Source organism: Canis lupus, chromosome 32 (genome assembly GCF_011100685.1).
Source record: "Canis lupus familiaris isolate Mischka breed German Shepherd chromosome 32, alternate assembly UU_Cfam_GSD_1.0, whole genome shotgun sequence".
Taxonomy (NCBI): domain Eukaryota; kingdom Metazoa; phylum Chordata; class Mammalia; order Carnivora; family Canidae; genus Canis; species Canis lupus.
In genome coordinates, this window is record NC_049253.1 from 32593710 (window position 1) to 32605563 (window position 11854).

General features: G+C 36.9%; 1 protein-coding gene across 1 annotated transcript in view; it reads right to left on the reverse strand.

Moving 5' to 3' along the window:
• GPAT3 (glycerol-3-phosphate acyltransferase 3) overlaps nucleotides 1-11854 on the reverse strand; it is a 60400-nt gene that overhangs the window by 9070 nt on the left and 39476 nt on the right. The window contains exons 4-8 of the mRNA XM_038582240.1: nucleotides 9515-9589; nucleotides 8912-9001; nucleotides 6733-6826; nucleotides 1932-2047; nucleotides 259-314 (exon numbers count right to left, since the gene is read on the reverse strand). Coding sequence (XP_038438168.1) covers nucleotides 259-314; nucleotides 1932-2047; nucleotides 6733-6826; nucleotides 8912-9001; nucleotides 9515-9589 — 431 coding nt within the window. The remainder of the gene's footprint in view (nucleotides 1-258; nucleotides 315-1931; nucleotides 2048-6732; nucleotides 6827-8911; nucleotides 9002-9514; nucleotides 9590-11854) is intronic.

An 11854-nucleotide genomic window follows, 5' to 3' on the forward strand; every position in this document is an offset into this window, starting at 1 on the left:
CCAAGTTCATTACCCAGAAATGACATTTAAGATCAAAAGTCACCATGACTTCCAAAAAAAAAAAAAAAAAAAAAAGAAGAAGAAAAAGGCATCACGACTTCCATCAAATGTCAAAAGCAAGGGATTACTGGCTCAAAGAAGAACATCTCTTTCCTACAGAACAGCAGAGATCTGGACTACGAATGCCAATTCTAGAACAATCCAATGCCTCACACACTTGTTATCCACGAAGGCTTGGTAGGCAGTCACCCTTCTTACCTTCAGGAAAGATTAGTATGGGTAGTTTTTTCTTATCAGCAATGTGTTCTTTTAGTCTGTAAAGTAAAATAAAAGGTCAAAATGCTACCTTTATAAAGGTAGAGGTGGGAATCCTCCTTGGTCTTCCTGACACTCTACTAGCACAAATATAATGGTACAGCAATAAGGAGGGGAAAATAAGTAAAGGAAATACGCTCAGGTTGGGCCTTTTCTAAAAAGCATACAGTTATCTGTACTAGTTCAATTTCTCTCATTTCAAAGCAAGCGATTTCAGCCTACTCTGAAGAAAGAATGCTAGGGGCGGCTGGGTGGCTCAGTCGGTTGGGCGTCTGCCTCCGGCTCAAGTCATGATGCCAGGTCCTGGGATGGAGCCCTGCATTGGGCTCTCTCCTCAGCAGGGAGTCGCTTCTCCCTTTGCCCCTGATGCCGCTTGTGCTCTCTTTCTCTCTCTCTCTCTCTCTCAAATAAATAAATTTTCTAAAATTCTTTCATAGAAAGAATGCTATGTAGTCATGAGACAAGGCTCTGATGCCCTCACCTCAGGTCTGTGCCCTTCTCCACGGCCCTATTATTTTGTCATCTGAAAAATGGGAATACTGACTACTGGACCCGTCTGCCTCACGGCTGTTAAGTATAAAAAAACTCCTTAAATGAGTAGGGCTCAGCTGTCCTGTGACACAGACACCATAAAGCTGAGAATGACAGAAGTTCTTCTGGGCTTAGGTTCCGCCTTCCCTGCAGCCCGCGCTGTATTTCCAACTGCTTACCAGAAGCTGGTAAGGCTCAGATAGAGACCTCACAGCAGCCAGTGTCCCAATGCTAAATAATCTCAAACTGGGGCACAGTTTTACTAACTTTAAACAGATTTCAACAAGCACTTTTCATTTTACTACTAAAAGCATGGCCCACCTTCATGTTTCTAAAAGCAATAACCAACAGAGGGCCTTCAGTTAAAGGGCTCGGGCAAAAAGCTGTTCCCAACAAAGGCTTCTGGTAGCACATCTCTAACCCAAGCCCCAAGGGTTCCTTCTGTTCCATGAAGAACATTAGCTCTATCTGTCTCTAGATGGATTTAAGTGATAATGGACACCCAGCAAACAATCAGCTATCTATTGACTCAGCAAATAGTTACCAATTATTTAACTTTCTTTTTTTAAAAAGATTTATTTATTTATTTATTTATTTATTTATTTATTTATTTATTCATGATAGACATAGAGAGAGACAGAGAGTCAGAGACACAGGCAGAGGGAGAAGCAGGCTCCATGCCAGGAGCCCGACGTGGGACTCGATACCGGGACTCCAGGATTGCGTCCTGGGCCAAAGGCAGGGGCCAAAACGCTGAGCCACCCAGGGATCCCCTTATTTAACTTTCAAGGTAGTAATTTTTAATTCTGAAAACTCAGTGACTGGACTATCCCTAGGCCACAACAATACAAACACATGGGCCTTCTAAATTCATCATATATCCCACTATGACTACAAAATTAAATTTTTAAAAAGATTACCTAAGACAAGTGATTCAGCAGAAAAGGCTAACCACAAATAAAGCTCCATATATTTTAGGTTTAATCCTGAGTACTGCTCTGCCCTCTTTGGCAGGAGGGCCAAGATTTATGCTACTAGTAGATTTTATGCTACTCCAAAGGACACTGGGTAATGTCACTGCTTACCTCTTAGTGACCAAGTGTCGATCCTTCATTTCTGAGCGTTCAAACCAGACATGTGGACAAGCCTTGACCATAGCTCTCTGAATAATTCCCATCAACCCACCATGAACCTGGCCAACCTAAAGTATCATGAGAAAAAAAGGAAAAATGTAAAGGCACAGCTAGGCAAAGAGAGCTTTTATTTTATTTATTTATTTATTTATTTATTTATTTATTTATTTATTTATTTTAAGGAACCAGTAAGTTCCTTTTCCCCAACAAGAGAATAGATCGGCCTTCTACTGATTTAAGTTCTTTGTCTAATCAAAGGACATGAATGGCCAAATATAAGAAAAAGTATTCTTTAGTAGCATCTTTGGATTTTAAGCTGAAAATATTGCTACACTAGTTATACTCTAAAAAGTATAAGTATGTCAATTTAGTCAAGATAAGAGAAATGCAAATTAAAACTACACTGAAATTTCTCACTCATCAGACTGAAAAGACTCAAAAGCTTAACAATGCACTCTGAGCCAAGGCTGAAGAAAACAGCACTCAGGGGTTCCTCGGTACCTTTATAGGTTAAGCGTCTGACTCTTGATTTCGGCTCAGGTCACGATCTCAGGGTCATGGGATGGAGCTGGATGGGGAGCCTGCTTAAGATTCTCTCTCTCCCCCTCTCTCTGCCCAGCTCCCCCACCCTGCTGACACTCTATATCTCTCTCCAAAAAAAATAAAAAGTTAGGAAGAAAGAAAATGGCACTCTGACATTGCTTGGGAAGGGGGAGGTTATAACACCTGTAGAAGGAAATTTGGCAACATCTATCAAAACTACATAGACATTTATCCTTCAACTCAATAATTCCACTTCTAGGAATTTATCCTGAGGACATACCTCCAACAAAACAAAAATACATATGCACAAGGTTTTAATTATATATTACTTGTAATTTCGAGATATTGGAACTACCTAAATGCAAACACAAGAAATCAAATGAATAAACTATGCTACATACACACAGTAGAGTGCCAGGCAGCTGGGAAAAGAGTAAAGTTGATCTACTCTGTAAGGAATAACTTCCCAGAGATCCTGGGGTGGGGTTTTTTCCTGGTTTGGGGCTTTAAAAAAAATCTTTTTTTTTTTTTTTAGTATAGTTGACACAACGTCACCCTAGTTTCAGGTGTATAACATAGCAATTGAACATCCCTATACATCAAGCTATGCTCACAACTCAGGCAATCTTAAGTAACAAGGCAAATTGCAAAAGAGCAAATATAGTATGCTACCCCTTGTGTAAAATAGAAGGAGTAATATATACATATATCTATTTCTACAAAAAGAAAAAAAATCCAAAGCAGTGAAGTTGGAAAACTAAAATGTAGGAAGGAATGGAGCAGAATGAAGAGAGGAAGTGACATTATTAAGAATTTACCTTTATTGTTTAGTTTTGATATTTAGAAGCTTCCAATAATAAATCAACAAGGGTGGAACTAGCAAACCGAAAGCAAACGGAAACAAATAAACCCAACTGCATTTCAAGCTAATAAAAGAACAACACTGAAGAAAGAAGGGGAAACCCTAACAAATGTACAAAGATGGTATTTGGCTACACACCCTCTATCTCTCTTTGAAGAGAACTGCAAAATACCTGGATTTTTTTTTTTTTTTACAACAGTCATTTGTGTAGCAAAACAGTGAGGCAATTCTGAAACAATTTTAGATGTATCATAGGATTGAGAAAATAGGTAGATACGTTGGGAGCCAGGGTATTCACTATGAAAAAGGGGAGATGCAAATATGGATTGGGGGAAAGCAAGAAAGAACCTTATGTTTCTCCAATAATAAAAACAGAACTACCTTATGATCCAGCAATTCCATCTTTGAGTTATTTATCCAAGGAAAAAAGAAAACACTAACTGAAAAGATGTATGTACCCCCATGCCCACTGCAGCATTATTTACAATAGCCAAGTATGGAAATGACCTAAGTGTCTGTTGATGAGTGAGTGGATAAAGAAAACATGATATACGTGTGTACACACTTTATCAGCCATTAAAAAAGAATGGAATCCTGCCATCACAAACAATATGGTTAGGCCTTGAGACGTTATGCTAATAGGCCAGATAGAGGGAAAACAAATACTATATGATCTTACATGTGGAATCTAAAACAAACAAAAACCACCACCAAAAAACAACAAAAAACCCATACATTGAAGGCAGTTGTGAGGTTGGGAGAGGAGATGCCAAGGAGCGGGCAAAATGGATGAAAGGGGTCAAAAGGTACAACTTCTAGTTATATCATGGGAATGCGGTATACAGTATATGGACTATGGTTAATACTATTGTATTGCACATTTGAAAGTTGCTAGAGAGTAGATCTTAAAAGTTCTCATCACAAGAAAAAAATTTTATGTGTGGTGATGGATGTTAACTAGACTTACTGTGATTTTACAATGTATACAAATACTGAATTTTTGTACACCTAAAACTAATTTCAATTATACATTAATTTTTAAAAATTTAAAAACAAATGACTTCAATATTTTCTAAAAACAGTAAACTATGAGGCATCAAATTAATAAAAATACCTAAATACAAATGAAAAAAGAAAAACCCTATGAACTGCATGAATTGGTACAGACCCAAATTTTGAATATTATATTAATATTAGAAATAAATACTAAATATCAACATATTAACATATAAATAATTTACACACATTTTTATGTAGATAGAAAGACAGCACACAAGAATGCAAATGATAAAACAAATGGAGCAAAACGCTATTAACAGGTAAATATGAATAAAGGGTATATGGATATTTATATTGCAATCTCTCTATGACCTCGAAAATATTTCTAAAATTTTTTTAAAAGTTCAAGTCTTTGTTTAGGAGGGGAAAAAGACTTTGAAAAGCCACTGAGACGGGTTCTTGAATATTCTTCACATATATATATAGTTTATGTTTAGCCAGAAGAGGCCACATGTGACCTTTGGAGGTCAGCAATAAAGTTTCCTCCCATTTCTGCCCTCTACTGCCTCTGACTTAAATCCAATTGGCTTCCAATGTCTATCCCACTGGAAACTTAGCAGTAGCTCTGCTTTTCTAAAATGTGCCTAATATTATAATTGCAGTCACACATAATCAAAAAGCATAAAAAATTCCAAAAAAATTCTGATGACTCAGTCACCAATGAGTTGTATTTAACTTTTTGCTGATCAGGACACAGAATGAATATGGTCCCAGAGACACAAAATCGTGATTAGCCAAGTTGGTTAAAATGCCCAAACCTTTGCTTTCTCTTCTATAATAAAATATCAGCCTGAATCTCACTGTATTACTGTGAGTTCACATACAATGGATGTGAAAGTGCTTGTCCACATAATGCAAAGAATTATTACTACGACCAGAATGGTGCTGGGGCCTACCCAGGATTATTAACAGAAGGGTCCTTGAGTGGGCTTTTAAACAAAATCATGACATGCTTGCATGATGCATATGTATGTCATTGTTTTTCTTTTTTCTTTTTTTTTAAGATTTTATTTATTTATTTATTTATTTATTTATTTATTTAATTTATATATTTATGAGAGACACACAGAGAGAGGCAGAGGGGGAAGCAGGCTCGATGTGGCACTTGATCCCAGGACCCTGGGATCACAACTGAGCCAAAGGTAGATGGCTCAACCACTGAGGCACCCAAGTGCCCTGTCCTGTTTTTCTTAAGAAAGGCTGCATAACTATTAACTGATGCCTAACCTAAACAAGGTGAAGAACTAGCAATTCCCATAAGTCTTCTCCTAGAAATAGTTAAAGCTTCCTTGGATTCCAAATGGGCTCCATGACTTAGACAAAATAAAGTAGTAAAATGTGGTTGCCCAAGAGTTGTATATATCTGAACTCATATTTTAGACAGATTAAATATCTGGCAATAAATTAGGAGTTTTTACAAAGCCCTTCAACCCCCTCAATGATTTTTTTTAATAATAAATTTATTTTTTATTGGTGTTCAATTTGCCAACAAACAGCAGAATAACACCCAGTGCTCATCCCATCAAGTGTCCCCCTCAGTGCCCGCGACCCAGTCACCACCCCCCCGGCCCTCCTCCCCATCCACCACCCCTAGTTCGTTTCCCAGAGTTAGGAGTCTTCCATGTTCTGTCTCCCTTTCTAATATTTCCTACCCATTTCTTCTCCCTTCCCCTCTATTCCAATGTGGCATATATGTTTGTCTTTCTTGCTTGATCTTCATTAAAAAGTCTGATTTTTTTTAATTGTATATGGCTCCCTGAAGGAAGACACAACTAATTGGCTGGTAAGGGATTTGCACAGTTCTAAGGAGGAAGACTTTAACATCTCAAAGTGTTATTAAACACTGCAGGGATTTTAGAAGCAAGACAGAATCAACCTTGTAAAGTCCTATCAAGCTCAAGTATGTCTACATTTCAGTGAGTTAACATTTTTACTACCTTTTTAAAGAAAAGATTGATCCATTAATTTATTTTTACTTTTTTGAAGATTTTTTTTTAAGTCATCTCTACCCCCAACATGGGGCTCAAACTCACAATGCCAAGATCAAGAGTTACATGTTCCACTGACTCAGCCAGGCAGGAGCTTACAATTTTTTACAACCTTAAATATAATAGCTATTTTCTTTCTTTTTCTTGCACTATGTAGTAGTGTTCATTTATATAGCTACAGTAGTATAACCCCATCATTTTCTAATATAAAACTCTCTAATTTGTGCCAAAATAAATTAAAAGTTTATTGAATAATCCATAAAACATGCATTTACTTGAACTGTCACTGAGCTGCTCTTACCATAGCATAGCATCCATCCGTTGTCAAGATCAAAACATCTATTGGGGAAGTATGATTGGCAACACAAATGCCTCCCTTCTGGGGTCTGTACTGCCTGCAATCACAAACAATGGTAAATAGTAAACCTGGAAAATTGTTACTAATTTGCAGAACAGCATGTATTCACCCTATTTTGCTCTAAAAAGTACATTTAAAAATCGAGTTTCAAAATATCTGGTCCCATTTTAAAAAGGTAGGCAGTATGATAGAAGTAGGGTAAGAGTATAGGGGAAGGGGCCAATAACTTGCCCTTTATATCTATTTACATTGTTTTTTGGTAATGGTCATATTTTCCTTTTATAATGAAAAAGGAAATTTAAAAATCTTAGACTGAGTTACAAAGATTCCATAACTTTAATATTATAATATTCAAATTTCACTTAACTATTTTCCTATTATTTCAATCTTCATAAGCATCCCTTTTTAGTAGTTTCACAGTGACCACAGAGTAAATTTACTATAGTTTCCTGCCTTTTATCCCCTTAAAGCAGAGGTTGGCAAACTTTTCCTATTGAGGTCCAGAAAATAAATATTTTAGATTTTGCAAGCCAGCCAATTCCTATCAAAACTACTGGACTCTGCTATTTTGTCACAAAGGCAGTCACAGACAAAACATAAATGCATGAGCATGGCTGTGTTCTAATAAAACTTTATTTACAAAAAAAAGATGGCAGGCTGTATTTGGCCTCTAGACCCATAATTTAGTTTGCCAACCTTTTCCTAGAGTTCAACCAGTATTTGAAACTAATGAAACAAAGTAGTTTTCATTGGCCCAATACAGAGAAGAAGAACCAAATGCATAACAACTTTAGCATGCGTTCCTTAAAATTAGAAGCAATTCTATATATACTAGGTTGTGAACTCTCTATGTAATTAAAGCACCTTTTCTGTAGATAGTATTTCTTCTGATCACAGTTCTACCAAAGCATTTCTTCTACTCCTCATCCCAAAACTCACAGCTCAAAGACAAAATCTTGTAATTTTAGAAACTTTTTTAAGATTTTATTTATTTATTTATTTATTTATTTATTTATTTGAGACACAGAGAGAGAGAGAGAGAGAGAGAGAGGCAAAGACACAGGCAGAGGAAGAGGGCAAGCTCCATGCAGAGAGCCTGACATGGGACTCGATCCTGAGACCCCAGTGTCACGCCTTGGGCCAAAGGCACGCGCCAAACCACTGAGCCATCCAGGCATCCCAAGATTTTATTTATTTATTTATGAGAGACACAAAGAGAGAGGCAGAAATACAGGCAGAGGGAGAAGCAGAGAGCCAGATGCAGGACTCGATCCTAGAACCCCAGGATCACACCCCAAGCTGAAGGCAGATGCTCAACTAGTGAGCCACCCAGGTATCCCTAATTTTAGAAACTTAAGGGGCATTTTATGTTGGTAACACATGGTAAAGCCACAGGAGATAATGTCTCCCTTCTACAAATGAGACAGAAAGATCCAGTCAACAAAAAAGAGAGGCTTTCTAGAACTTTTAAACCAATGAAGTTAAATGTAAAAAAAACAATAATAATAAAATTGAGTTAAAAGAAAAGTAATTCAAAAGTAATCAAAATTACTTCTATCAGCTAATAACTTCAGTTAGGTACCATTATCCTCTATGGTTGCAGGGAGGGAAGCAAAGTGTGTTCTGTCTGAAGGGTCAGTTATGAAACTTCGAAGCGGCAGGACTGAGATTAGAAACCAGACCTCAGGGCGCCTGGGTGGCTCAGTGATTGAGCATCTGCCTTTGGCTCAGGTCATGATCCCAGGGTCCCGGGGTCCCGGGATCAAGTCCCACATCAGGCTCTGCCACAAACTATCTACGGGACCCTAGACAAATCCCAGAGATTCCCCTCTTCACCTGTAAAACAGGACAACGACACCTCTCTCGTAGGATGACCTATAAGAAGCATATATGACGTGGCCTGCACACCATAAATGCTCAATTACTAAGTGTCATTACACTATTTTTACATTCCTTCTGCAAGTGGATGGCTTTTTGCAAGTTTTTCATACAAAACCATTCTAAGCAGCAGGGATGAACATACTGGCAGTACTCTGACTTCACCTGCTTTCTCCACCCACTACTGTCAGTTAGAGCCTGGATTTATGCACAGAAAGCCAGGTGGAAGCCAGTGGACACTCACTTGTTATGATAATGAATGGTGCCAGAGAGGGCTCGCACACAGATCCGACAGCATGTCAGGTGGACCAGTTCACTCAGCCAGTTTTTGAGGCTGCAAGAAAGAGAAAACATTTCATGGTGCGGTTCTGGGCACTCCTAAGAAACAATACAGTAAGAGCTTCCATGTGCTCCTTCACAGCAGCATACTGTGTTCTGAAACACAAGCACAGTTTCAACTCTTAAAGTCTCATTGAGGCATTTAGGACAAAACTTTCATGAAAAATAGATCTCACCCTACAAGACTGTCATGATAAATCCCTGACCAAGATAAGCTGGAGCTTTTTTGGTCTCAGCCTGGTAAGCTTGACCATATGGTAAGACTGTTGTTTTCCATGAGTCCCTCAGTCCATTTCCTTTCTCCTCTTCATTTCCTCTTTGAAAAACGATTTCTCACCATTTATATCAAAGTGTGATGGCAAATCAAATAAAGACTATGAATACAAAGTAAGCAAAATGTTAACAAGTGTGTGGAGGCCATAAATTTGAATCAAATATTCTTCTTGTAGACACAGCTAAGGAAAGGGACAATCCTATTTTTGGCTGAGTAGAAGGAAACATTTCCCACCTGCCATCTGGCAGCTGTCCGACCAGTGTAGTTCCTATAACCAACAAACTGATCCCAATGAAAGCCAAAGTAACCCTGAAAAAGAAAAGAAAACGTAATGCAAAAGTTAATTGCATAGTAAAAGGCAAGATATATCATCTAAAAGTTCAGAAATAATCAAACTATAAGTAAGTCATGGAATGTCTAAATATGGAATATGGTGCTGCCATTAAAAGAATTAGGTAAATCTATAGATTCTGACACAGAAGAATGGTCTTTGGTATTTTGTGAGAAAAAAAGCAAAATAAGTTTCAAAATAATATGTAGAGTATGATACCATTTTCAAAATAACAGTAAGCATATATTAGTTGAACATCAAGCATATAACTAGTTTATAGATGCTTAAAGAAGGTCTGGGAATTTATTCACGAAACTACCAAATTCAATCTATGTAATTGTCAAAGGATTAAGCGAGCTAGTGAAAAGAATAAATCAAAAGTCTTGCCCTTTTGCTCTTTTGAATTATTTTTAATGAGTATATATTAAATATACTCATATTAGCTTCTTGTATAATATAAGAAACTCCTTTATGTTCTATAAAGGAGTCATGTCAGGTTGAAAATATCTTATTTTCTTCAGTATACATTGGTGGGCATTGTATGATTGTAAATATCTTCCAAAGGTCTAAAAATTACTTGTTTTTCTGAGTTTTTTAATGATGGGAGAGAGGTACAATTCAAACTTTTCTCAAAGGAATTTAAAATTTATAGCAAATAGCAAGAAAGGCTCTTGCATAATAAGAACACCAAGTTATACCACCATATAGAAATCCTTTCTACATGCAAATCTGTTGTCCCCTTAGTATATTCACAGTAACTCACAAGTTAGTAACAAGGTCACTGACAATACCTTTAATCTCCACATAGACACTTTCTCATTTTTGAAAGGTGCTTATAACATTCTTTCTAATCACTTCAAAAAGAATATAGTCATTTTCAGAAATGTAAGTAGAATCACACAATAAGATAAAATTGAGATTTAAAGTCTTTCAGAATAAATGGGGCTTCCTTCTAAATGCATTGTTAAGGTGTTAAACCTCATTAAAGTCCTTAAAAAAAACTTGTTGAAGTCTTGGTATAAGACCTTTTGAAAGAACAATTGAAGGCTAGATTTAGTTTTCTTTCGGTGCCATATTTTCATACCAACCACTGATGCGATAGATAAATCATCAGTTATGCAAAAGTTTTAAAATAACATTTTGCTATCTTGCCCTACTGGGAATCATTTGTTCCTACACATGAAACCAGAAGGGGTTACATTTGAACATGTTTAACAACTAGGTTCAAAATTCTTGAAAGGTTTTATTTACAAGATTAATAGGCAAAAAATTCTGGTTTCCAGTTTAGTGAGACAACATGAGAATTTTCATAGATGTCACAAGTTTTCAGCCACAATCTGTGTTTTTTAAGAGTTTTACTGAGATACAATTTACCTTTCATGCAATTTACCCATTTATAAAGTAGTCAATGGTTTTCTGCATATTCACAGAGTTGTGCTACCATCAATACCATTGATTTTAGCATGATCTGCTTTTTGAGTGTTCACTTTGGAGCAACAGCTCATCTTCTAAAGCATTTACACAGTAATTCTTTCACAGTGAAGAGGATGTACTAAGTATAGGAGTCTCAATTCTGACATTTCCTTATTCTTCTTGGGTGCTTACGCTACTGGATTATCCTACATCTGTGGTTTCTTTGTAAGAATCTTCTGTTACTTCTTGAGTCTGTGAGCATTAGTTTAGTCTAAGTAGATAATGGAATCCTAACACCACTTACTGGCCCCCACAGTGGAAGAAAGCTAACCAACAAATGAGGGCATCTCAAATACCTGGACCTGCAAAATACTCTAGTTTGAGGTGGCTTTGAATACAGTGCCTGACTCGTGGACAAGTGCACGTGTATAATCTCTATAGTCAATCTTATTGAAGGTTCATTTCTTTTTAAGAATAAAAATAGAATAAATGGAAGCCCTAATTATAAATAGACAAAAAAAATAAAGAGACTAGACATGTCTAATAAATAAAAGCTCAAATATTTCCTTCGTGCATACTAGTGGATACTTTTGCACATGCTCAGAGTACATGAACCCCCAGTTGAGAACACTGGTTTAGGGTTCAAGCAAAATTATATGCGAAACACTGAATTTCACTTTGATATCACAGTTGAAATGATTCCCAAAAGACATCCCATGCCCCAACTGGCAAATCAGCAATATGGGTCAAAACACACACACACACACACACACACACACAGTTTAGAAATGTGCCTTTGCCTCTACTTAAGCAATCTCTTCACTTGTAAT